We start from the raw sequence: 26,120 nt of genomic DNA, 5'->3' as shown, positions 1-26,120 counted from the left end.
TGGGGGTGGGGAGACGTTAGTAGACATGCCACGTTGAGTGGGTCAGTTACCATCACGGTGGCCGTTAGTCTGAGGGGAGGAGGTGGGGTAGGGGACACGGAGGGGGGCGTTAGTTGTTGACATGGTGAAGAAATTAAACTTACCAAAGGTTTCTGAACGTTTACAACAGAGGGACAAGAAAAGAGAACAGGAACGTTAACGGGTGGTTATACAGAAGCCTGTATCCTCTGGGGATGGGAGGGGATGTTGGAATAATAATTAGATTGATTACAATGTGTTTTCTTTGGCTGCGCCACGTGGCTTGTGGGATCTCAGTTTCCCGACCAGGGATCAAACTTGCATCCCCTGCAGTAGAAGCTCAGAGTCTTAACCACTGGACCACCAGGCAAGCCCCTTGATGATGATTTTTAAAGCAGCTGATGTTCACTGAGCTCCTGGTAGGGCCAAGCAGCCTGCCAGGGGCCCCTGACAGTGACGCTAGGGAGTAGGCACGTTTCATGAGGACACTGAGACCCGGAGAGAAGGACGTGCCCAGGTGACCGGGCACCTGGGTCCACACTCAATCATGTCATTATATTGGTGTGACAATGGTGGAAACCAGCAGAGAAGCAACTGGGTTCCCAAGGCTGCCACCACTCCTCCAGCTGAACCCCCCAAGCTGCAAATATCCTCAGACAGGTCGGCACCGGGAAGGCTACATCTCTCCCAGGGTGAGGTCCACGTCTCTCCAGGGAAGAAATTCTGGGCTTAACATCTGCCCCTTTTGAAGTTTTGGGTCTTTGTTGGGGGGAGCAGAAAGTAGGAAATGGGCAAGCAGGACGAGGCTGGGCAGTGAGTGGCGGGGGAGGTTCGCTGGGAATGATGGAGAGGCTTTCAGGCAAGACTGGCTCCAGGGTGGGGGCCCTCAGAGAAGAGGGAAAGGGAAAAAGGGGGTACACCCACACGCGTCTTCAGAATGGACCAAAGCACGCAGGAGTGCCCGTGCACATGTCTGCGTACACAAGGACCAGCCTGAGACATGCATGTGGGAGGGGCTGTCACGCAGACACACGTGTGGCTGAGATGCACGTGGACAAATTTTGCTCTGGGAGGGGGAGGGCGACCTGTGTGCCGATGGTATGGCCTACATGTTAAGTCAGGACACGTGGGGAGCCTGGACACACACACACAGAGGTTCGTGAAGCAGTGTGACAACAGACACAACGCACACAGAGCTCCCCAGACAGATGGGCTCACAGACGGGGGCATGGGGCTGCTGTGCTGAGACCCAACTGTAGCAGTGCCCAGCCCCAAGGTGGCCCAGGCCCTGTGCTCTGTCCCAAGGCCCCCTTAGCCTGGGTGGACCAACTAGTGCCCCATCACATCCTTACTGCCTGTCTTAGAGATGCTGTCTCTCTGCAGCCCTTTGTGACTCCCTGTCTATGCCCTTATCTCCTCTGGAGACGCTCATTGCTTCAGCACCGGAAACACTCTCTAGCCTTTGCTTTATGCTCGCCTCTGCTCCTACCTGTCTGGACCTCATTACATCCTCACAGGACACGTCCACTGTTTCAGCTCAGAACACACTCTTCCCCTGCCAGCTTCCATGGCTCCCCAGTACCTCGACCGTGCCATTATACAGCCAGTGCTCAGATGCTGAAGATGGCCTTCCTTCAACACCCTCCACAGCTCCCCATCACCTCTGCCTGTCTGTCCCCCTACTGTGTCCCCAGTGCAGGGGCACAGGAGATACCTATCCTCCTCTGGCTTTCCACTACCTGCAACTCTCTGTACCCCATTAGGACCCCACTGCTTGAGTACTGGGGCCACTCTGCTCCCACGGTCTCAGCAGCCCCCATCACTGTGCATATCTGAGTCAGCTATGGCTCCACTCAGGCACTGAAGAACTCGCCATAGCTCCCCATCACCCCTTGTCAGTCTCTACCTTATTACATCCCCACTGATTCAGCGCCAAAGACACCCTCTCCCCCCTCCACGGCTGCACATCAGCTCTGCCTTTCTGTGCTCCTTCAGTCCCCGGGGCGCGGACCCTGAGATGCTGCCCTCCCCCTGCCATCCTCCTGGCCCCCTGCGCTCACCTGATCGCAGCTGCTTGATGCGCCCATTGCTGGCACTGGGGTCCACGGGCAGGAAGTCCTTGAACCAGGTGATCTCGGGGTCCGGGTTACCACTGGCAGCACAGAGCATCGTGGCCGTCCGCGTCCGCTCCACCACCTTCAGCTGGGGGCCCATGTCGATGTTGGGGAAACCGGGGGGCAGCTGGTCCTCTGGGGCAGCGGGGGTGGGGTGATGGGGAAAACAGCAGAGATACAATTATTGCACAGCTGTCCCTCCAGGGTGGGGCTTGGGGATGGGCCCTGGAGGCAGCCCTTGCCTGGCTGGGTAATCTCCTGTAGCCTGTTTCCTCCTCTGTCTGTGGGAAACCGTGGTAACTGTTGGGAGGGCATCAGGCTAGACCAGTGTCTCTGATCAGGGCCAATCCTGCCCCCAGGGCCACGTCTGGGGATGTCCATGGTTGTCACTCTCGGCATCAAGTGGGTGGGGGCCAGGGATGCTGCTCCACCCCTCACAGTGCCCAGAACGTCCCTGATGTCAACAGTGCTGAAGTTACAGAGCCCTTGGGTTACGTCACAGCAGCCCGAGGGAGCTTTTCGAAATGGAAACAGGGCCACACCACCCTGTGTTGCCCGCCCTGCTGTAGTCTCCTCCACCCTCCAGAAGAACCCAGGCTCCTTGCCTGGCACTGGCCCCCAGTGGCCTCGGCAGCCCCATCTCGGGCCAGCCTCACTCTTCTCACTCTCTCCATCCAGCCACACCAGCCACCTTGGTCCCCCAAAGTCATCAGGCCCCCTCCAGCATCACCTTGGGTAAAGCTCACAGTCACAAGTTATAAACACCCTGGGAAATCCCCCGGTGGACCAGAGGTTAAGGCTCTGCACTTCCACTGCAAGGGGTATGGGTTCCATCACTGATCGGGGAACTAAGATCCCACGTGCTCGTGGTGTGGTCAAAAACTAATAATAAAAAGTAAAACCCTCCTGTACTCTAGAAAATCCAAACATCGAACTCCATAGATCACAACGCATCTGTGTCTCTGCCGTGTCCTTACCACCCCATGTAGGTCCTGGCACACAGTAAGTGCTCAATAAATGAGCGAACGACTCAGCCTCAGTTACTCCCAACCTGTGAGAGGCATGCCTCCTGGCCTCGGTCTCCCTATTCACTGGTTAGCCTCCAGATGAAGGTTGTGGGGGGAGAAAATACCTCTCCCTGGAGACTTGGTCCCCATGTTCTAGTGATGGGTAAGAATGTGGTTCTCTTGGCACATACACACCACTACATATAAAACAGGTAACGAATAAGGACCTACTGGATCATACAGGGAACTCTACTCAGTACTCTATAATGGCCTGTATGGGGAAAGAATCTGAAGAAGAGTAGATACGTGTATTTGTATAACAGATTTACTTTGCTGGTTTTTAGCATGCATGCGTGTTTAGTCATGTCTGACTCTCTGCAACCCCATGGACTGTAGCCCGCCAGGCTCTTCCATTCATGGGATTCTCCAGGCAAGAATACTGGAATGGGTTGCCATGCCCTCCTCCAGGGATCTTCCTGACCCAGGGATTGAACCTGTGCCTTCTGTGTTGGCAGGAGAATTCTTTACTGCTGTGCCACCTGAAACTAACACAATCAAGGTGACAAGCCGGGTGGCCTCCGTTCATGTAATCTGCATGTCGCGCCATGGGCTCCGCGGCCTGACTCAGCTGGAGTGGCACCAGGGATGGGGGCTGCAGCTTCAGGGCCTCCTGGCAGGTCCCGCCCCCTCCTGTACACTTTGCCTTCCTCCCTTCAGCACCTGGACTTCTGGTTCCTTTTGTTCTGACCCCTAACACCGCAGCTCCAGTCTGGCCTCACATCCACAATAGACAAAGGGTTCCCTGGGGTGGGGCATACCGTCTCAGCAACAGTTAAAAACACCCACCATCCCCTTGTTATGGGCTGAAATGCACCCCACCCGCATTCACAGGTTGAAACCCTATGAATAGGCTGGATGGCATCACCGACTCAAAGGACGTGAGTTTGAGCAAGCTCCAGAAGTTGGTGAAAGACAGGGAAGCCTGGCATGCTGCAGTCCATGGGGTTGCCAACAGTCAGATACCACTAAGCGACTGAACAACAATTCAGAGGTTGAAACCCTAACCCCCGGGACCTCAGAATTAGACTATATTTAGAGATAAGGAGTTTACAGAGATCATTAAGTCAAAGGCAGTACTAGTGCGACCCTAATCCAACAGGATTGGCGTCCCCCTAAGAAGAGGAGATTAAAACCCAGGCACACACAGAGCAGAGATCATATACAGATGGAGGAGAAGATGGCTGTCTTTGAGCCAAGGAAAGAGGCCTCAGAAGGAACCAACCCTGCAGACACCTTGATCTTGGACCTCCAGCCTCCAGGACTGTGAACAAAAACATGTGAAGTAAGCCACCCAGATGGGGGTACTTCATTAGAGCAGCCCTAGCAAACTAACACAGTCCCCATCCCACCCCAATGAACAAGTGATATAGTAACAAGTGACGAGAAAGTGACTGCATACAGGGCTGATGAGACGGAAGACACAGGCCTGCTTGTCTGTGGCAGGCAGAAATGTGTGATGGTCCAGTGGAACCAGGGCTGGTGGTGACTTGGCATCACCCACCTGAGACCCCTAAGCCTGTACATTAGTGCCAATACTCACAGCAAAAGGCTGGCGACAATCTAAATGTCTGTCAACAGACCCTCATTATACACAGGCCAGGCCATCCACAGGGCAGGTCCCCCAAACAGCAGAAGGAATCACCTTACAGATTCAGAACAAAGTCCAAGATGCACTGCTAACTGGACAAAGTGAAAGATGTGTAGACCAAGGATTGAAAACTATGGCCCTTGAGTCAAGTCCGGCCCCCTGCTTATTTTTGTTGATAAAGTTTTATTGGCACACAGCCACACCCACTGGTTTCCTCATCATCCTCAGCAGCTAGCCCGAACTGAGAAGTTGCAACAAAGACTTTCTGGCCTGCAGGGTAAAAAATATTTACTCTCTGGCATTTTACAGGAGAAGCTTGCCACTTCCTGGTATAGACAAAGCTGCTATTTGCGTAAAAAGGAAATAACACTCATTTATTTGATTACAGATGCCCAAGAGGGAAACAAGGTATGGCGGGGCTATTGGAGGATGGACAGGGGACTGGGGAAGAGGTAGGCAAGAAGACGCCATGTGGGGAGAGAATAGAGACCCAAGTACTTGGAGGTGCAGGAAGCCAGGACCGGGTGAGGGAGAGGTGGGCCAGGGACACCATCACCCCATGTCCACAGTTAAACAACAGAGCTGTGGTTCCTGTTCGGGCAGGAGTCACTTCATAGAGGAAAACAGTGTGAGTTCCAAAACCTGAGCACTAAGTATGTACCAGGCAATGTTAGGTAATTTCCTGTATCCGCCTCTGAGAAGGGATCCATTTCACAGAGGGGAAAGCTGAGGTTCAAACACTGGGCACACCTGCCCTGAGTCATACAGTCCGGTCTCAGCAAGGCTGGAATTCGAATCCAGGCTGGGCTAAATCTGGAGGAAGCTGGATGGAGCCAATGACTGCCGAACCCCCAAGCCGGGCCTGGACTTGTCGGGTCAGAGCGGCTGGATCCTGGCTGAGCTGTTTCACACCCAGTTCGTTCTTCCTGGGCCCGGAGGCCTGGACCACCTCACTGCATGATCCCGATTGGCTACTGATGACGTCACTGGAGGTTCGGGCCAAGATAACCAGGCCTCAATTCTAGGTGCTCAAAGCTGGCCTAGACATGCTGGAGGCTGGGGCTGCCAGGGTCCCTCTGTGCTGACGTTTCCTGCGTGTGTGCACACGGGTGTGCATGTGTGCTCACCCACACCCCACGTGTGTCCACTCGTGAGCACTTCCTGGGTGCGTGCAGCCCCGCAGGGGAGGGGCGTGCGTTGTGGGCGGCAGCCAGCCAGGGTGGGGGGTAGGCTGCGGCCGCCTGACGTTACCAAGAGCTCCTAATTAAACAAAAATGTTCATCGAGTACCACATTGTGCTGGATTCCTCGGAGTTTAATTAAAACAACAGCGTGAGAGGCGTGCGCAGCGTCCACAATCAGATGGCAGCGGGGGAAGAGAGGTGGGGGGGAGGGCTGGGCCCAGCAGCCTGGACCTTCCCGCTCAGCTGGGGGGTCCCTGGGGCTCAAAGGAGACAGGGAGACAGGCGCTCCGGGTCAAACGCTCTGGGCTGAGCGCCCAGCCCAAGCACCGCGTCTGTTGAGGCGGCCTGAGAACAGAGAGATGCTGAGGGCCGAGATGGGGGGCAGGGAGCGGAGATGTGTCTTTCCCAGACTCCCAGAGACTGGGCAGTTAATAGATTCACAGCGTGTCCTTTTAACTCTCTGAGCGCTTACAATGGAGGCTGGCACGCGGGGCGGGGAGCAGAGGGGCGGGCGGTGTGTGTACAGCGGGAGCCGGGCTGTGCCCGGGGAAAGGTCAGGGCAAAAATATCTGCTGGGAAGAGGCGGGGCGGGCTGGGGCAGGCGGACTCCTCCCCTCCCCTCCCCCTTCCTCCATCCCCTAGCAGGACCAGCTCCAGGCCCCACACACAATGAAACTATGGGGCCCCTTGTTCGAAAATTACTAGGAATTTCCAGGCGGTAACAGACGAGGGCGGGCACACATCAGGGTCTGGGATCAAGTGGCCCTGTGGCCAATATGATGGCTCCTCCCAGGGCTCCAAGCTGCCAGGGAGGACACTGGGTGACTCCCAACCTGGGAGCCACATGGAGGGACCACCTGCCCCCTAATGGCTGGCAGTGACTTGTACTTTTTTTTCTTTGGGCCACATGGCATACCAGGATCTTAGTTCCCTAACCAGGAATCGAACCTGTGTCCCCTACAGCTGAAATGCAAAGTCTTAACCACTAGACTGCCAGGGAAGTCCCGGGTGGCTTTTTCTTAGAGATCAGCGAGGGTCAGGGTGGCGCTGCAGCTGACAGGCAGAACCCACCCCACAGCTGCACAATGGCTGATGGCAGCCATCCTGTGGCAATAATATCAGACAGGTAGCACCAACCAAATGCTGGTTCCCCACACGGCACCGTTAGTCCCGGACTTGTTTTGTCCACTTCTGTGGTTCGTGTAACAATACCTTGTGGTGAACATCATTATTATTCCACTTTGGAGGTGAGGGAACTGCAGTTCAGAGAGGTTCATTAACTTGCCCAAGGTCACAAAGCTACAGAATGGCAGTGCCAGGATGTGAACTCAAGTTGCAGGCCCTTGGGTTAAATTAATCACCTTGCAAGGGAGAAGGCAGTTGGGAGCAGCTGGTGGGCAGATGGGAGGCGGGTTTGCAGTAAGACTGTCTGAATGATGCTGTATTACAATAAGGAAGCCATTTCCTGGTGCCCCAAACTATGGAGGCCAGCAGGCAGTCCACAGGAAGGATCCATGGGAATTGTGTGGGGAGGTGTGGTTAGCTGCTTCTGCCTAGCCAGCTATTTCTCCTTTGTTTCTTTGGGGAGACCACCCCTTATTCACTCTGTCTACATGGGCTGACCCACCCTTGACTTCAGGGAAAACTCTGCCAATCAGAGTATTTCTTCCTCCAACCACAGTGACAAGCTCAGGGATGGTCATCTGACCCAAGGTGGGTCAATGAACAGTCCTGAGTCACTTAGTCCTCTCTTCTGTGTACAGGCCCCCGAGTCTGGAGCTAATGGGGAGATATCACTGAGAATACAGCTGATAGGGAAGAGAACACCCAGAGTCTGAAGATAAACCCTGGAACATGGTATGAGTTCCTGGATCCAGCTGAACCTGAAGCTGTTATAATCCACAAACATTTTAATTACATGAACAATGAATTCTCCGTTTCAGTTGGATGCACCTTTTGTGCTAGTCCCTTAACAGGCTGCTCTTCTTTTCTGCAAAGGCTCAATAAATTCCTACCAGAAGGCTCTAAGACCCAGTGGTATTATGGGCTAAAAAAAGGAGATCAAAGTCCCCCACAAGTGAAAATCCAAAGCAAGACTTTCACGGATCCCTTTAGTATCTGTCCCCAAAACCAGGCCCCAGGGCCTCCTCCACACACCCTGGGGAGCCCGATACCTCGGAGGACAGTGAGCTTGGCGTGGACGGTGATCTCCCCGACTGAGTTCTGGGCCACACACTCATACACATTCTCGTCTCGGGGTGTCCGGAGTGGCTGGATCCTGAGCACGGCCCCTGCACTCCCATCGAACTCGATCGTCTGTCGTGGGGAGGAGAGAGAGGTCAGGGTGAGGCTGGAGTCCCAGGGATGATCAGGAGAGGAGCTGGGGGCTATAAACACGTGTGTGTATAGGCCCTGTATAGATACTGGAGGCAGAAAACTGGGTCTGTACAAGTAAAGGGTATTGTGTGTACATGGGTTCGTGACACACGCACCTAAGTCTGGGGACAGGCATGCAAAATGTGGAAACGTGTATGTCTGACCATGGACATGGGCACAGGGTTGCAAATTCCCTTCTGTGAGATAAAGGTCCAGAGAGGCAGGGCATTACTTGAGGCCACACAGCACACAGGTGGCAGAACAAGCGAGCCTGGCAGAGCCCTCATGGAGCACATGTCTCCCTGCACCTGCAGGGAAGTGGTGGACGAAGAGAAGGGTCCCAGATGGAGAGGGAGCCAGCTCCGTGGAGGAATGTTCCTGGGATGGCTTCCATGGCTGAGCAGCCATGGCCCCATGGCGGGGGTGGGGTGGTGGGGCCCTGGGCTGTCTCCCCTCCCTTCCCTGGCCACTCACCTCAAAGCGCTGTGAATTGACCTTCTTGCCCTTCTTGTTCCAGGTCACCCGTGGCTTGGGGTCACCCGTGGCCTGACAGACAAAGGAGGCCACGCCCCCTGACACACCGATCTGGTCCTTGGGTTCTTTGATGAACCTGGGGGGCTCTGGGGAGAGAAGAGGAAGAGGAGCTCTGGTGGGCCTGGGCATGTGACCAGCACCCCATGGGGCCAGGTAAATGAGCCCTCCAGCGTGCCTGGGCCACAGAGGTACCACGTGGGCCCAACAAGAGGGCTGGAGTGGACGAGGGAGAAATGGTGGCACGGCTCGCCCTCCATGGGTACCCCGGGCCTGCCCAGCACCCCACCTCCCCGCTTCTGGATACAACCACCACACACACTCACACATGGACACAGCCTCATGTGGGCACACCCACTCAGATGTAGTGCCACAAAGGAAGGTGGGAGGGGAGACCCGAGAATCTAGGGTCCCCAAATTCAGCCCTCAGTAGTGACCAGCCAAACCCTGGAGGGTCCTTGGTCCTAACATGGCTTGGGAAGAGATAGCTTGGCCTAATCCCCCGATGGCACATGTGGGGAAACTGAGGCACTGAACAGGGAGGCAGGGGGTGACCAAGGGACACGAAGTCAAAACCAGCGCTCGAACCCAAGGTCCCAGCCTCTTCATCTGTGGGAGGTGTCCAAACACAAAGGGTCAGAGAAGGAGGCCAAAGCTCAGAACAGGTGACTGGATGCTGCCAGCCACTAGAGCAAATGCTTACTGAGCACCTACTGTATGCAGATGGTGTACACTCAGAAACATCCAGTTCTTCTGGCAGGGATTTCCCTGGTGGTCTAGTGGTTAAGACTCCAAGCTTCCAATGCAGGGGGTGTGGGTTTGATCCCGGGTTGGGGTACTAGCATCCCACACGCTGTGCAGTGTAGTCCCCCTCAAAAAAAGTTCTTCTGACAGCGCTGGGTGGGCAGAGCCGCCATAATCCTTATTTCACACACAGGAAAGGCGAAGCGAGCCATCTGCCTGGACACACAGCCAGCCAGGGGCTGAGCAGGCATTTGAATGGGGCTGGTCCTGGGCCCACATCCTCTGTCCCTCATGATGATGTGATGTGCTAAAATCTCCCCAGGTAAGTCTCCCGTGGGAGTTATACCTAGACAGCTTCAAGTCTGGACCTCACTCAGGCTATAGCACCTGGTGAGAGCTCATTAACATTGTTCTCTTTTTTTTATGGACTTTTCACAGTAACCTTTGAATTGCCCAAAGGGATCCTGGATTTCCAGCCATAGTAAAGATATAAGATATCCCATAAAATGAATTCAGTTGTTTCTGAGAGTTTTGCCAACAGATTTAAGGGCTGCAACATGCTTAGAAGGTCCTGAAGGAAACAACCCATCTATCCAACAAAAGGGGATTATTAAATGAATACGGCCACCCACGAAGTGGAATATTATGCAGCTGTAAAAAGGGACAAGGATGCTTCTGTAATGAGCTACTTGGGAAGGAATGTAAGATACCCCACAAAATGGACAAAAAATGAGGAGTAAAATGTGTCGTGAGTGTTATTTGTGTGATGAGAAAACTGAAAATGGGTAAAGTGTGTGTGTGTGTGTGTGTGTGTGTGTGTGTGTGTGTAGAAACAACACCTGCCTCTGAGAGGAGAAAGCAGGTAGCCAGACTCAGGGGGAGGGAGGCGTCACACCCTGGTGCCTCTTTTAGACTGAGAAGTATTTGCAGATAAATTGCAATTATTATTTCTGTAAGGTTTGACTAGAAAGGTGAGTAGATTGAAGAAATATATTAAGTAAAAGTTTGGGATCTGAGGCATAGAGGATCAATAACTCCAGCTTGAGCAACAATTGGGCCTCAGAGGTTCATCTAGAAAGTTTTGGCTACTCAGGAGTGCTGAGAAGTTCAAGAAGACCTCAGGTTCCAAATCTGGGTGCCACAAACCCCAATTTCTACCATCTGTGACTCAGGACGGGTCTTGAACAAAATACAGAGTCCCTATTCCCGTGGCTTGACTGGCCTCACCTCCCTCATTTCAGGCTGTGCTCCCACTGATATGACCCTGTGAGTCTACACTGGCCATCTCTCTGGAAAATCAGTAGACCCACTGCATGCAGACATGTGTGGCCTCTTTCAACTCCTGTGTTGTCTACCGAGGAGGTGACTGTTCATCCCATTATGCAGAGAGGACTGTGCAGCTTGAGAGAGGTTAACGAGCTTGTGCGAGTTCACACAGCTCAGACGTGACAGCGCTGGGGTTTGAACCTGGGTCTCTCTGACCCTAAGCCCGCGTCTTCTGCTCCTCTCACCCGCCAGGCCCAGAGCCTGACTGACGTGGTTTTGCGGCTCCATGCTAAGCAGCCCTGGGCTAGGCCTGCCCCTCCTCCTGGAACGGTGACTGGGGCCTTATGCATCCCCAGCCAAGGTCAGGGGGGAAAGTCACTGCAGTTGGGTCAGGAATCTTGCTTCTGGGAAAAACTCTCCCTCGGGAGCTGCTGGAAGGAAGGGCAGAAGCCAGCTGCAGGGAGGGAAAAGCATCCAGCTGCCTGTTTACCACTCGGGGCCGGGGACACACCCCGAGGACCCTCCAATCCAGGGAAGGAGACTCGACGAGAGCCTGCACTGTCCTTTCTCCTCCTTGCGTCTGGCAGCTTCAACCTCTGCTCAGCCAGCGCCTCCCCCAGGGAGCCTTCTTGGATTACCACTGGCTGGGTCAGGACCGCCTCTGTCCCCATCCTTCCCTGGGTGCCCCCCTCCACCACAGCCCTGATCACACTGGGCTGAAATACTTGGTCCCATGCCACCTGGCAGGGTGGGTGTGAAATGGACCCCACTCCCGGGGACTCCCTCACACCACCTCTCTGAGCCCGGTGACCCTTGAAAAACTGGGGTTTTGAACCCTGTGCATGTGTGTGTGCTAAGTCGCTTCAGTCATGTCTGACTCCTTGCAACCCTATGGACTGTAGCCCACAAGGCTCTTCTGTCTATGAGATTTCCCAGGCAAGAATACTCGAGTGGGTTGCCATGCCTTCCTCCAGGGGACCTTCCCCACTCAGGGATCAAACCCACATCTCCTACGTCTTCTGCGTTGACAGGTGGGTTCTTTACCACTAGCGCCACCTGGGAAGCACTCGAACCCTGATGTTTGCCAAATACTGAGTAATGAAGCTGCCCACTCGCTCCCTGGCTCCCCCTCTCTTCAGGGCAGACGCCTCTCAGCCTACGTCCAGGCAGCTCTGGGAGCCCAGCCAGCCCAGAAAAGCTTTCTCCACCCGCTGCATCTCCCATTAGACTAATTCTTGTGGATGCTTAAAGTCTCTTATTTGGACAACCCTCCCCTCCTCTTCTTGGCAAAGGGGCTCCAGACACAAGAAAGACACTGGGGTATGGCTGCAGCTTAGGCAAGCAAGTGTTCCTTTTGTGCTGGGCCTGTTCTCACACCAGCTCTATTCCGAGGCTCAGAGAGGGTGACTGACTGGCCCCTGCTCACCCAGCTTGTGATGGGCAAGAGCTAAGATTCCAACTTGGTCCCATTTGGTTCCCAAAGCTTTGCGCGCTGTACACTTGATCCACAGGGTTGTGGGTTTCCGGTGACAGAGAGCACCCTGGGTGTTTCCATTTCTTAGATGAAGAGACTGAGGTTCAGAGTGGTGATGCCAACAGCACTGGGAGGTTGGGAAGGGCTTGGCTCGATTTCTGTTTTTCCATTTCAGATTCTGCAGAGGAAAATCTGGTGCCGGAGGTAGAGCCCCACCCACCCTCCTGTCCCTTCCAATCCAGGCTGGGCCAGCCACACCGCGTCCTGGGAAGGTCCCACAGGACCGAGAGCTGTTTCTGGGGCAGAAACCGCTCCTCTTGGTGCTGGGCGGTGGACATCCCAGCTGCCTGCCTGGGCTTTCTCCCGCTGACAGCCCCCACCCAAGTGACTCCCTGAGGACCTGGGCTACTCTCCTTGAAGCTGGCAATGCCAATCACGGTGCCCACAGCCCCTCCGCTGACCACCCAGGTGTCAGGGCTCCTGCTAAACAGACCACCTCTTGGGGTCAAGATGCCCCAGCTTTGGAGATGGAGACCTGGGTTTGAGTCTAGGCCACTACCAATACCTATAGGGATACAGTAGTAACAACTGCAGGGACTTCTCTGGGGTCCAGCGGTTAAGACTCCACACTTTCAGTGCAGGGGATTATGGGTCGGATCCTCAGTCAGAGAACTAAGATCCTGCATGCTGCATGGCCAAATAAATAAATATAAATATCAGTAAGTGCAGGACTCCCTGAGGGAGCACCCACTGAAGTAGTGTGGCTACACGCCTGGCGCTGATGCCCTGGGTCACTCTCCCTGCGGTGGTTCACCCTCTGCTCTGGTTCCCTCACCCCACCTCTGCCAGTCCTCCCTTGGCAGCCAGAGGGGACCTGTGAGTATCTGAGTCAGGTCTTGCCCACTCATTCTGCCCATGGCCCTCTGGGTCTCCCATCTCCCAGGGAGCAAAACCCCATGTTTTTCAGTAGCTCATACACACACACACACACACACAGAAGTCGCTCAGTTGTGTCCGACTCTTTGCGACCCCATGGATTGTAGCCCACCAGGCTCCTCGGTCCATGGGATTTTCCAGGCATGAATACTGGAGTGGGTTGCCGCATAAGAGCCTGCAAAACCTGCCCTGCCCCTTCCTTGCTCTCCCCTTCACTCACTCTGCTCCAGACACACAGGCCTCCTCACTTCTTCCAAGATGCCAGGCCTTCCTCTTACCCCAGGGCCTTTGCACAGGCTATGCCCTCTGCCCAGGACACTTTCCACACTCTCCCAACATGAGTGGGGCACTCTCCTCAGCTCCTTTAGGACTCTGTTCAGATGCCATCTTCTTGGTGCAGCATAACACCCTCTCACCCATTTAAAATGCAGCCCCCAACCCTCCACTCACAAGCTCATCTCCCTTTGTTTGTCTTGCTCCTGGGCGTGTCTACCATCCTGCACACTTGGCGTTGCTCCTTCATGAGATGATCAGCTCCAAAAGAGGCTGGGATATCTGGTTTGTCCCCTAGGTCTAAACCAATAGTAGGTGCTTATTAAAAACCCACCGAATGAATGAGAGCACAGAAGCAGCCATAGTCCAATGACAGACACAGGATTTGAACCCGGGTCAGGAGAGTCTCCAGACTGTGATTTCCACCCTACTCCTCACCATAGACATTCTGCAGCCTCAGTTTCCTCATCTATAAATGGGAACAATCTCAGCTCCGTTCTGCCTGAGGCTGGTAACTGTCAGTCACAGATTTATGACTTATTCCACTAGTGTATGTTACATTAGTAGTTCTCATGTGGGGGTGCCATCAACATGATGGGGCCAGGGGTGCTCCACATCCCACAGTGCCCAGGACACCCTCCCCCCAGAGAATGCTCTGGCCCCAGTGTAAGCAGTACCAAGGGCAGGGGGCACCCTGAGTTAACTAAAAATGCTCAGCCACCCTCAGCCTGCCATTCCCACTATGAGGAATATAGCCCAGAAGACACAGGCCCTAGAAGGTGACTGGCCAGATCATGGCCCAGTTATGTCTGGCCGCTGATCCAGAGGCAATGTGGGGTGATGGGTAGGAACCTGGGCTCAGGCACCAGGCAGTCAGGCTGCTTCCTGGCTGTAATGTAACCTCACTGTGCCTCAGCTTCCTCATCTGTACGATGGGGATGGGGAAAACAGCATCCATCTCATCAGATGGTGGTGGTTGATCTGAGTGGGTTTGGCATTTATTGTAAAATATTATGAAAACAAGAAAAAGCACAAATGTATGAAGCAGGTGTGTATGTCTCTGGTGTTCTCACCCAGGGGCAATAATTCTCATGCTCGTGATAACCCTGGATTGCAGGCCTACTATGTGTAGGCAGCATGCAGGGGTTATGGCATGTCCATGTCCTGGGAATGCTGGGAGGTGGATGATGCTGAGTCTCATTCAATCATGGTGGAAACAGCCACCGAGAGAGGCTGACTCATTGGCCCAAAGTCACATAGCAGGTTGACAGCAAAGTCAGGATTCAAATCCAGTCTAATACTGGATTCCCAGTTTTTCTGCTGACTTGACACTTAATGTTCCTATAGGCCTGAATAACACTCCTCTAGGCCCTTAGTTCGGAGAAGGCAATGGCACCTCACTCCAGTACTCTTGCCTGGAAAATCCCATGGACGGAAGAGCCTGGTAGGCGGCAGTCTATGGGGTCGCTCAGAGTCAGACACGACTGAGCGACTTCACTTTCACTTTTCACTTTCATGCATTGGAGAAGGAAATGGCAACCCACTCCAGTGTTCTTGCCTGGAGAATCCCAGGGACGGGGGAGCCTGGTGGGCTGCCGTCTATGGGGTTGCACAGAGTTGGACACGACTGAAGCGACTTAGCAGCAGCAGCAGCAGGCCCTTAGTTGTGAGATAGACCTTGGCATTGGGCCCAGGACCAACCCTCATCCTTCCCACATTACGTCCACAAACACAGCCTTGCCCATCCCCAAACTACAGGAAACTTTTTTTTTTAACTCCAGACCTTTCCATGTGATAACACCTTGACCAGTAATGCCCTTTCTACAGGCAAACTCCTACACACCCACAAAACCCCAGATCCAATGCCCTCTCTCCCAAGAAGCCTCCCCTGGCTCCTCCTGGGAAGATTTGATTGCCTGTGTGTCAACCAACTGGTCACTGGAGTTTCCACTTGTGGCAAGGGAAAGTGAACTCTGTGGCTTCTTCAGGAGTGACTTCAAGTAAGTCCCTGCCTCCTCCTCTAAGCCTTGGTTTCTCTGATCCAAAACTGGGGATGGTAATGAGACTAGCTGGGTTTTGTGAGGTGGAGGGAGAGGAGGCAGTTAAAGTCTGCATTTAGCACTGGTCTGGGTGCAGAGTCAATGCTTCAGAAACCCACATGGTCACCTGTTACTATGACTGCTTTTTAATACCATCCTTAAGATCTGCCTCTGCATCTCACAGGACCCAGCACAAAGCAAGCATTCTACTTGGCCTCGTTCACGGAGCACAAAGGCTCTGCTTGGCAAAACCACGGGCCCCCAGGGAGAGGTGGGGACACTTGTTCACATGCGCACATGCAAACTCAGATGCCCGCACTTACCTTCTGCAGCACAGCCTCCGACCAGCAGGACCACGAGGAGGCCCACAGGTCTGATCACAGACGCTACACCATGGCCCCAGGCAGGCGCCATGCTCAGCCGTGACCTGCAAACTTCGACCTCTGACCTCCACCCTGGAGGGGGGGATAGCCCCCCAGGTCCCTCACAGAGAGGCCTCGAGCCAAGCGTCAGACGGGGCAGCGTCTGCAGAGATAAACAAAGGGGCTGTGAGAGGGGAGAAGGAATCCAGGGTGCCTTCATGGGGGAGGCAGCTGGAGGATCACAGAGGGGCAGAGGAGAATCATGGGGTTCGAGGGTCATGGGGCGATGAAGGAGCAGAAAAAAAGCACTGAGCCCCTATGATGAACTGAAGGTCTGTGTTCCACCCCCAACAAAATTATGATGCTGAAATCTAACCCTTCATGTGGATGGTATTAGAGGTTTTTGGGAGGCAATCAGGTCATGTGGTGGAGCCCTCATGAATGGGATTAGTGCCCTTATAATGGGGCTTCCCTGGGTGGTTCAGACGGTAAGAAATCTGCCTGCAATGTGGGAGACCCAGGTTCGATCCCTGGGTCGGGAAGATCCCCTGGAGAAGGGAATGGTTACCCACTCCAGTATTCTTGCCTGGAGAATCCCATGGATAGAGGAGCCTGGTGGGCTACAGTCCATGGGGTTGCAAAGAGTCAGCCATGACTGAGTGGCTAACACTTTCACAGGGACCCAGAGAGCTCCCCCATTACCCCCACCACGAGGACACAGCTAGAAGAGGGTCAGCTGCAAATCAGGAGGCGGGTTCTCACCAGACACTAGATCTGCCAGCATCTTGATCTTCGGCTTTCGGCCTCCAGAACCGTGAGAAATGAGTGTTGTTTATAATCCCGCTCAGTCTATGATATTTTTTATGTCAGCCTGAATGGACAGAGACACCCCCACCCCTGGCTGGGTCCTGATCCCATTTAAGCCTCAGCTCTAATGGAGCCCAGACCCCAGACCTCGGCTGAGCCCCCCAACCCCAGGCTGAGCTCCCCCCCACCAGAAATCACTCTGAACATCAAAGTCCTTCCCCTCCCAGGCTGAGCCTGTTGAAGGCCAAGGCTCCAGGTGACACTGCCAACTGTCCCTACAACCAGGACCCTTTGGCCACCAGATGGATCCTCCCTCCCAAACACCCCTGCTGGTTCCTGCCCTGCTCTAACACCTATGGCTCCTGTGACCCCCAGAGGAAGCCGCTCCTGCTGATCTCCTGCCCCCTCCCTTGGGAGGTGTGGCCACACAGCCCCAGCTCAACACACCTCCGAGCCTTTGAACCCACTATGTTCCTTACCGGGAATGCCATTCCCCCCGACCCCAACTGCTGCATGACAGGTCTCAGTTCCACTGTCGCTTCCTCTGGAAGCCCTCCCTGCCTCTCATAGGTCAGCCCCCACCCCCATGCCACATCCCATGGCTTCAGAAACGACTGAGCTCATCCTCCACGGCATTTATCCCAGTTTGCAAGTCAAATGCGAATGTGTATCACCAGTGTCTGTTTCTCCCACGGGAATTCAACCTCTGCTAAGGCAGAAGGGTTCTTCTCGGGACCCAAACCCTGGCACAGCCCCCTCCCCGCTGCCCTCCCTAGCCAGGGCACAAGGGAGGGACAGGGAGAGGCCATGCCCTGGGTGGGTCCAGGCCATGGCCACAAGGATGGGTGCCACGTAATGATGGGGCGGCCCCCGTGATTCTGGCTCCCAAAATACCCAGCTGCGGTCACCTCGCCCAGCCCCAGAGCAGCCCCAGGGGAAGGCTGGGCTGGTGGTGGCCGGGTCATGGTCCAGGGTGGAGAGTGGAGAAATCACGATGAGAAGAGTGGGGGCTGGGGGGCTCAAGAGGCACACAGTTAGACCACAGTGAGACCAGACAGAGATGGAGGCTGCTTGCACACAGTCAAGGAGAGACCCTCTCACAGTCAGGGAGACCAGACACCATCACAGATGTACAGTCAGGTGACAGAGATGGGTCCACACGCGTCAGTTCAGTTCAGTCGCTCAGTCATGTCCAACTCTTCCTGTCCATCACCAACTCCCAGAGTTTGCTCAAACTCATCTCCATCGAGTCGGTGATGCCATCCAACCATCTCATCCTCTGTCGTTCCCTTCTCCTCCTGCCCTCAATCTTTCCCAGCATCAGGGTCTTTTCTAATAAGTCAGTTCTTTGCATCAGGTGGCCAAAGTATTGGAGCTCTAGCATCAGTCCTTCCAATGAACGTTCAGGATTGATTTCCTTCAGGATTGACTGGTTTGATCTCCTTGCAGTCCAAAGGACCCTCAAGGGTCTTCTCCAACACCACAGTTCAAAAGCATCAATTCTTCGTAGTCAGGCTAATAACACTCACCACAGGCGCACGGACAGGCACAAAATCAGGCTCCAGACAAAGGGTTGCAATGGGGCTGACAGCATATGTAAACAGTCAGATCAGAGGCAGACACGGGTCCACGCCAAGACCACAGATCCACAGCCGGGTGAGACACATACACACAGGGTCACGGTCACGTAGGCAACACACACACACACCTGGGTTGTGAGCAAACATGAATACGGAGGCAGCGGCGAGCTCCATGGGGCACGGGAGGTGAAAACACACAGCTCCCAGACTCAGATATGGGCACACAGTGGGGCGACAGAGATAGGCAGTCAGCAGACTGAGCTTGCACCCATCCAGACAATATATACCCAGAAACGCTTAGTCAGAACCCCCCCCCATCCACGTGTACACACACAGACAGGCACGTGCACAGTCAGACCACAGACACACACTGGGACCCAACTGGTCCAGGATGTGCAGATGGGGAAACGGAAGCCTGGAGCCAGCCACCTCCCCTGGCAATCCCTCTACAGGCCCTTTAAGAGCAAAAGTGGCTGATGGGGACAGTGAGGGCCCTAGCTGGAGAAATGGCCCATGGCCAGCTGCGGCCAGGGTGACCACAGCAGCTGATGCTGCCCACAGATGCACATAGGCTCAGCCCCATCTGGGGAACAGGGTGGGGCTCTGGCCCAGACCTCTTGGATCGGCGGGTCAGGCCTGCACAGAGCCTCAGGGAAACTAAGGCAGCATAGCAACACAGGCTGCCAAACCCAGGGTTGCCAGGTCCCCCTGGCATGGGGGTAAGGTGGGGGTGACCTCCTAGTTCCTGTCTACTCACCTCCAATACAAGTTGGCATGGGCAGGGGTCACCTGCATGAAGGGCCCCGGCCACGATGTTCCCCCGCTCCCCATGCCCCATGGGAGCCAAGGGCAGCTGCCTTCTAAACTGGGAGGCCCCTAATTACCCGCTGGGCCCACGCCTTCTCAATGACTGGGCAGGATGGGGCTGATCCAGGCACAGGCAGGGCCCGGCCATCAGCTCCTGACTTCCCCAAAGAGGCCAGCCAGTCCAGCCTGCTGGGCTGGAGTTGGGGAAGGACAGAGCACTGGGGGCTTTCAAGGCCTGGGGCAGGAATGGGGGTAGGAGAGGATCAGACAGAACACAGAAGGTTCCAAGTTCCAGGGTCTCTCAGGCCCCCACCCTTCCTGAAGGATCTTGCTATAGCAAAGCCCCTGCCTCTCCCCCTCCTCTGGCTTCCTCCAAGACCCGGGTGTGGGAGTCTTCTACAAGGGGTCAGGGGAGAAGATAAACAAACCCTATCAGCTCTGCCTTCCAAGTCTAGTCTGAGTCTGTACTTCTTACCCTTTTTCCTGTCTCTATTTGGTCCAGTCCCATCATTACTCACCTGGACCAGTGCTGTCATTTCCCTCCATGCCTCCCGCCCTATCCGTCCCCCCCCAAAGCCAGAGGGTGCCAGAGAGCATCCAAGTCAGGCCCCATGCCCCTTCCTTTGGGGGTAAAAGTCCAAGTCCTCCCCACCACTCAAAAGGCCCTGCAGGACCTCCTCCACCCACCCGCCCCACTCACTCTGCTCATGCCACAGGGGCCCCCTGTTCCTCCAACACATCTGTCCGAGGACCTTTGCATGTGCTATGCCCACTGCCTGGACCTTACCACCTCCAGATTTAATGTTAATATGAACCCACCTTCCAATGCAAGAGATGTAAGTGATGTGGGTTCAGTCCCTGGGTCGGGAAGATCCTCCAGAGGAGGGCATGGCAACCCACTCCAGTATTCTTGCCTAGAGAATCCCATGGACAGAAAAGTCTGGCGGGCTACAGTCCATGGAGTTGCAAAGACTCGGATATGACTGAAGTGACTTATGCACACATGTGATTACTTGGCTGAGAATTAAAGGGGGAAGCAGAATGGGGGTGGGTGTCTCCACAGAAGGGAACAGCATGAGGAAGGGCAAGGAGCAGATGGGGAGAGATTAGGGCAGAGTAGTGGCAAGGAGGCCTCAGCGGGAGGCCTCTGAGCAGGGGGGAGGGGATGTGGCCAGAATGGCACCACGCCAAGCCTCCTCTATGGCCATCACATATAAAGTAGCCTGGGTCACCAGCCCCATCACGGCTGAGAAAAAGAAACTGAGGTGGGAGCTTTGGGGCAGCATGATGCAGCGAGATCCCCAAGGTCTTGGAGGATGGCGTGGCCATTAAGAAGGGAACAGCCACCCATGAGAGTCACAGGAAATAACCTGTGTGGCCAATGAGGCTGGGCACAGCATGCGGAGGAGGGGAGGAGGGGAGGGAGCAGCCTCTGGACAAGGAACCCAGGACCCAGGGTGGATCCCTGCCCGCTTCTGTGCCAGGCGCCGTGCTGTCCACCATCCACGCCCAGCAGCTGGGCACTGGTGGGTGCTCAACCTGCACAGATGGGGAAACTGAGGCTCACAGAGGAATGCAGACTCTGCCAAAGCCCCTCAGCTGGGCGGAGCCTTGGTTCCACAGTCCATGTCGACACAGGACTGTGTTCTTCCCTAGCTGTGTGATCTCGGGAAAATGAATGACCCTCTCTGGGCCTGGTGCTGCTGGACAGCCTCTAGGGGCTCCCAGGCTTTGCTCAGAGCAGGTGAGTGGGCACCCATTCCAGTCAGGCGCCAGGGCGCAGGTCACGCGATCCTGGAGCCAGCTTTGTGTACCCACGCACAGCAGGGAGCATAAAAGGGTGATTATGACCAAGACTGGGCAGCAAATAGGCTTTGTGTTGCCCTCACGAGGCAAGGTCTCCTGGGGGTCTGAGGACTCCCTGCTGCCTCTCCCTGCCCCGCCTCTGGGTCTGGGCCATCCTGGGGACCAGGGGGCTCATCTGTGCAACTCTGACCCTCAGGGATTTCCGAAGGCCAGGCAGAGGGAAGGCTGGGTAGCATGTCCCTATTAAAGGAAAAGTCTCTCAGGGATGCACAGTCTCATGGTCATCACACCCACCCCGCCCACCCCCCATACCTCTCTGGCTCTGTTGCTTCTTTTCTGGGCCCGGGGATTTTCCTGCAGCCTGGACCCCCTTTCCCAGGGCCTCAGATCCCCTTGAGGGTGGGCCTTCCTGCCTCCTGCCTCCGGCCTCCCTGGGTTGCTGTGTCCCCAAAGGTTGACACAGAGTCCAAGCTCTGCCTCTGCAGCCCCTGGTGGACTCCACGTGGCTCTGGCTGAGGCCCCCTCCCTCTTGGGACCTCAATGTCCTCCCACAGGGAAACAGGCTCAGGGTGAGGCCAGGTGAGGCTGGCCCCGCTACCTTCCAGGAATGAGCCAGGACCAAGGCCCAGGTTTCTGCCTTTAATTGACCATCGGTTTGTACTGAAAGCTGTCCCCAAGGGTCCCCACAGCCAGGAATGGATGGGCAGGGCGTCTGGGGAGCCAGGCCCAGTCCCAGAGGAAGTAAGGAGTGTCCCCTCCACATGCCCAGGCCTTTCAAGTGCTCCCCGTGCTTCCTTCTGTTTGACAGAGGAGGAAATTGAGGCTCAGAGAGTGCTAGCTGCATGTTGAGGGTCACACACCAAGGTTAAGGGCTGGGTTAAGATTTGAGGCCAGAAACCAGCTCTCAATCAAGCTCAGAGTCCACACTCCCTGCAGGGCCTCATTACCAGGGTGGCTCCTGCCAGCATGTCCCCCACACCGGCTTCATGCGGGAGCCTGGAACACCAAGATCTGGGTGCACCCCTGCCCTGCTCATACCTGCCGGGCTCCCTAGCACCTCTACTCGATGTCCTGGGCCTGCCCTGTTCCCTCTTTGCATGGTTCTCAGAACGCACTGCTCTGCCTCTGGGCCTTTCCTAATACAGGTCTTCCTTCCAGGGGGCCCACTTGTCAACTCATCCTTCAAGCCGTAGCCACAGACCTCCTCATCCCAGGCTGAGAGTGGACTCGTCCAGGGACCCATCCTCAGCCCAAGTCCTGACCCTCGACCCTGGGGCTGGAAGTAGCTGTGCTGGACTCTGCCCCTCCTCTGCTCTAAAACCTTCCATGGTTTCCATCAAAGTCCATTCAAATCTAGACTCCTAACCTCAGCCACCCAGAACAGCCAACTCCATCACATCACACTGCAAGCGCTGTTTGCCCCATGGGTGTCCCTACTCATCACCTGCTCACACAGGGACATCTGTGCACGATGTTCCCTCTGCCCAGCACACATTTTCCTCACCCTCCGTCCAACCTGAGCCTGCACACTCATACTCGGGTCTCAGTGGAGCTGTCACCGCCTCCAGGAAGCCCTCTTGCATACCCCAGGCAGGATCACGGCCCCCTTTGGACGGTCCCAGTGCAGTGTCTCCCATCATAGCTCTACTCCTCACAGGCCTATCAACCTCCAGGATGGGAGTCTTTTCCCCACTCTAGGAATGTGTGTTTATTAGATGCCTACTTCATGCCACGCCATTCCTGTGTGCATGTCCTTTTCAGAGAGGGAGACTGAGGCCAGAAGAAGCCACCATGTCAGCCGACATGGCTCTTGGGTGTAGGGAAACTGCTCAAGCGTTAAGAGACAGAGGGGAGGCTCATCGAGGGGCAGGCAGAGCTTGGAGGGCTGGGCCAGCCCCCCACAGGGGTTCCCCCTCCTTCAGGAAGCCCCTCTGGAGTAGGAATCGGGGAAGCAGGACTCTCTAGGCAATAAGGGGCAGGGGGGTGGTGGTGTCCAACACAGCAGTGCAAAGCAACTATGTTTGTTGTTTTAGTCAGTCAGTCATGTCCAACTCGGCGACCCATGGACTACAGCTCACCAGGCTTCTCTGTCCATGAAAATTCTCGGGTAAGAATACTTGAGTGGGTAGCCATTTCCATCTCCCTGGGATCTTCCCAACCCAGGGATCAAACCCAAGTCTCCTGTTTGGGAGGTGGATTCTTTACCACCGAACCACCTGGGAAGCCCCCATAAAGCAACTATACTTCAATAATAAAATTTAAAAATTAAAACAAAACGGGGGGGGGGGCGTGGAGGATCCAGAGGCATGGGAACTTAGGGACAAGGGGACAGGCATGGAGAGAGGGTCGATGGGAGCTGATATACTTGCCTGACCCCTCAGTTTATTAAAGACACCAAGACGCAGAGAATAAATCTGGAGTCCATAGGCCTGAGGGGCGCAGAGACAAACAGAGGAAAACTTTCTGGGAGTTTTGGGGAGCGGCTAAGAGCAAGGATCTGAGCCACTTACGCCCCTACCCCCATCCCACCCCCGGAGTTCTGTCACCTCCTCTGCAGAGCGGGTCCCCAGCGGGAAGGATGCCAAAGCCCCCTATCAGAAGCCCGCTATCAGAGCACCCCCTCCGCCCGGGCTGGGAGCGAAGGCTGCCGGGGCCTGGCTCCACCCCCAGGAGGTGGGAGAGGAGGTCGGGCTGGGGGCCAGGCGGGGGAGGGGACCCCACGGAGCATAACGGTCTGGAGTTTTCCAAAGTAATAGACCGACCGGTCTGAATGGGGGAGGCGCGCCAGGCAGCGGTGGGCTCGAGATGTCCCTGGTGGGTAGCCAGGCCAGACCGCACGCAGCGGGGGTGTGAGGGAACCCGGAGGGTACCCCCCCGCCTCCGTCTCGGGAGCCTGAGTAGGGGTGAAGAAAGAGACAAAGCCCAGCGCAGACTGAGCCTCGAGGTGGAAGGGGGTCCCAACGCACTCACCCTGAGGCTCAGAGATCGGGGCCCGGGGCCCCGCGCTGCCTCGGCCGGGCCGGCTGCAGCCCTTCCCTGGGTCCGCCCGGAGCGCCGCGCGCTGCGAGTACTCAGAGAGGCCGAGGCCCAGCGAGCTCGGCCTGGAGGCGGGGCGGGGCGGGGCCATGGGCGGAGCCGGCAGGGGGTGGACCCGGGGAGGGGGCTCCAGAGCAAACCTCGGGCGGGGCCCGGCCGGAAGTAGGGCGGGGGGACCAGTTGGGAACCAGATCTGTGGGCACTGGAAGCCTACGTGGATGGGGGTCCTGTGTCCGGGAGGCCCCCAAGGAGGGCACTCTGTGCTCCCCTCCCGCAGTGTGCACATACACGAGGGGGCTCCCCAAGGGACATAGCCCAAGAACCTCTCTTTTGAAGGCCAGATGCCAGAGGGCGCCCCCTACCCTGCTCCTCTCTCCCTTCCAAGCGCTGATCGTGGCCATGGCAACGGATAAAGGGACTGGATGCTGGACACGGCGTCAGAGGGGGCGCCCCAAATAGACCCAAATACAGGAGGTCGAAGAAGGGGCAGAAAATCCCCTCCCAGTCTGGGTTGGATGGCAGAGGCCGCGCCCCCTACGAACACAGAAGCCCACAGGGTGGGGGAGGGGCGCAGGCACAAAGAGGCTTTCCTTCTGCTGGGAGTCCAGTAGGGGACTGGGGGTATTGGGGCGGGGGAAGGCGAACGGGAACACTGTGGCACAGGCCCCCCACCCGAGCCACAACCCTGGGGAGGGGGCGGAGAGCACAGGGCCAGATTGGAAACAGATGGGGCCACCGTGCCAAGCCCGAGACACCCGATCCGGAGGGGGAGGGGAAGACAGGGCAGGGGGGTGGGGAAGGAGGGGTGGCCCCACCCAGGCAGCCAATCCTGGCCGGCGCTGCTGCCCCGGTGCGGGTTTGAAAACTCCGAGGGAGAGGCCGGGAATTCGGAGGCCCTGTAGGTCCTGGGAGCTTGGGGAAGTGGTCAGGGAGGGAAAAGAAGCCTGACAGAGACCATGGGCCGCTGCGGGGGGCCGGTTCCCCCAGCTGATCCCATTCCAGGCGAATTCCACCACGGATCCCGATGGCTCAGGACGACTCCCACAGCCAGCGTGTATTGAGATCTAAGTATACTCCAGGCCTTGTGATGGCTCACATCACCCCACCGTCGATCACCCCCATTTTCCGAAGGGGTTAGGGAGGAACAGAGAGAAATGACCAAAGTCAGGAAGAGCAGGGATTCCAACCAAAGTTTGGGTCCAGCGACTAAGCACCCTTACCCACGATGCTACAGAAGGCCTGGAGCCAGAAAATGACAAATCACTAGAAAGGTAAAGCCCAGGGGTAAACAGCAGAGCTGAGACAGGTCCCAGCCTCTAGAAGCTCACCGCCCGGTGGGACAAAGAACATGGGCTGTGATTGGGGGGTGCACAGGCAGCAGTGGGAGCCCCTGAGCCCCACTATGGGCTCTTCTGCTAGGGACCTGGACTACTCACTTCCCAAGGTTGCCCATCCATGCCCTGCTAGGTCTACCCCCATCTCTCCCCAGCACCAAATGCACCCTCCCTGGGTGATCTGCCCGTTTTTGGGCCCTGCTTTTGCAAAACAGAGCATATAATTCCACTTCCCCTGGCACTGGGGAGCCATGCATTGGAGAGCCATGCACCACAGTCTTCAAAACACAGGGCACATGGTAAGTACTCTACATCTACAGGCAAACTCTCCACCTGCCCCTTCTACATGGGACACATAGTAGGTGCTGCTAACTGAGAAATACTCTGACACCTCCTTTCCCCATAACCCTGGGGGGCCCATAGCTGATGCTTCATAGAGGTGGGACAGACACCTGGAAACCCAGCACCTTGTGGGAAGCACACAGGAGGTGCTGTGGGTCAACATGGGTGTGGAATCAAGCGGCAGAACCTCCCCCCTACCCCAGTGTGGTAGGACACGCAGTGGGCCCTCAGAGAATGCCCCCAGGAGCATGCTTTGCTTGCATCTACAGGCTGATGGTCCAGGCCAAGGACTCATGCAGACCCTGGTTTGAATCCAGGTACACCCACGAGACTTCAAGCAAGAATCTGCGCCATTTGGGGCCTTGGTTTCCCCATCCAAAATAGAAAGCAGGCACACAACAGGCACCCGATGAACCCACATCATCAGGCTGGGTGAC

General features: G+C 55.9%; 1 protein-coding gene across 1 annotated transcript in view; it reads right to left on the bottom strand.

The window, feature by feature from the left end:
* Positions 1 to 24,071, bottom strand: part of PTPRS (protein tyrosine phosphatase receptor type S) — a 73,802-nt gene extending 49,731 nt beyond the window's left edge. The window contains exons 1-5 of the mRNA XM_055546782.1: positions 23,942 to 24,071; positions 15,933 to 16,134; positions 8,821 to 8,966; positions 8,145 to 8,286; positions 2,079 to 2,267 (exon numbers count right to left, since the gene is read on the bottom strand). Coding sequence (XP_055402757.1) covers positions 2,079 to 2,267; positions 8,145 to 8,286; positions 8,821 to 8,966; positions 15,933 to 16,023 — 568 coding nt within the window. The 5' untranslated portion in view covers positions 16,024 to 16,134; positions 23,942 to 24,071. The remainder of the gene's footprint in view (positions 1 to 2,078; positions 2,268 to 8,144; positions 8,287 to 8,820; positions 8,967 to 15,932; positions 16,135 to 23,941) is intronic.
* Between the last annotated feature and the right edge of the window lie 2,049 nt (positions 24,072 to 26,120).

Source organism: Bubalus kerabau, chromosome 1, assembly GCF_029407905.1.
Source record: "Bubalus kerabau isolate K-KA32 ecotype Philippines breed swamp buffalo chromosome 1, PCC_UOA_SB_1v2, whole genome shotgun sequence".
NCBI lineage: Eukaryota > Metazoa > Chordata > Mammalia > Artiodactyla > Bovidae > Bubalus > Bubalus kerabau.
The sequence above is the reverse complement of the archived record's forward strand: the minus strand, read 5'-3'. Positions and strand labels throughout refer to the sequence as shown.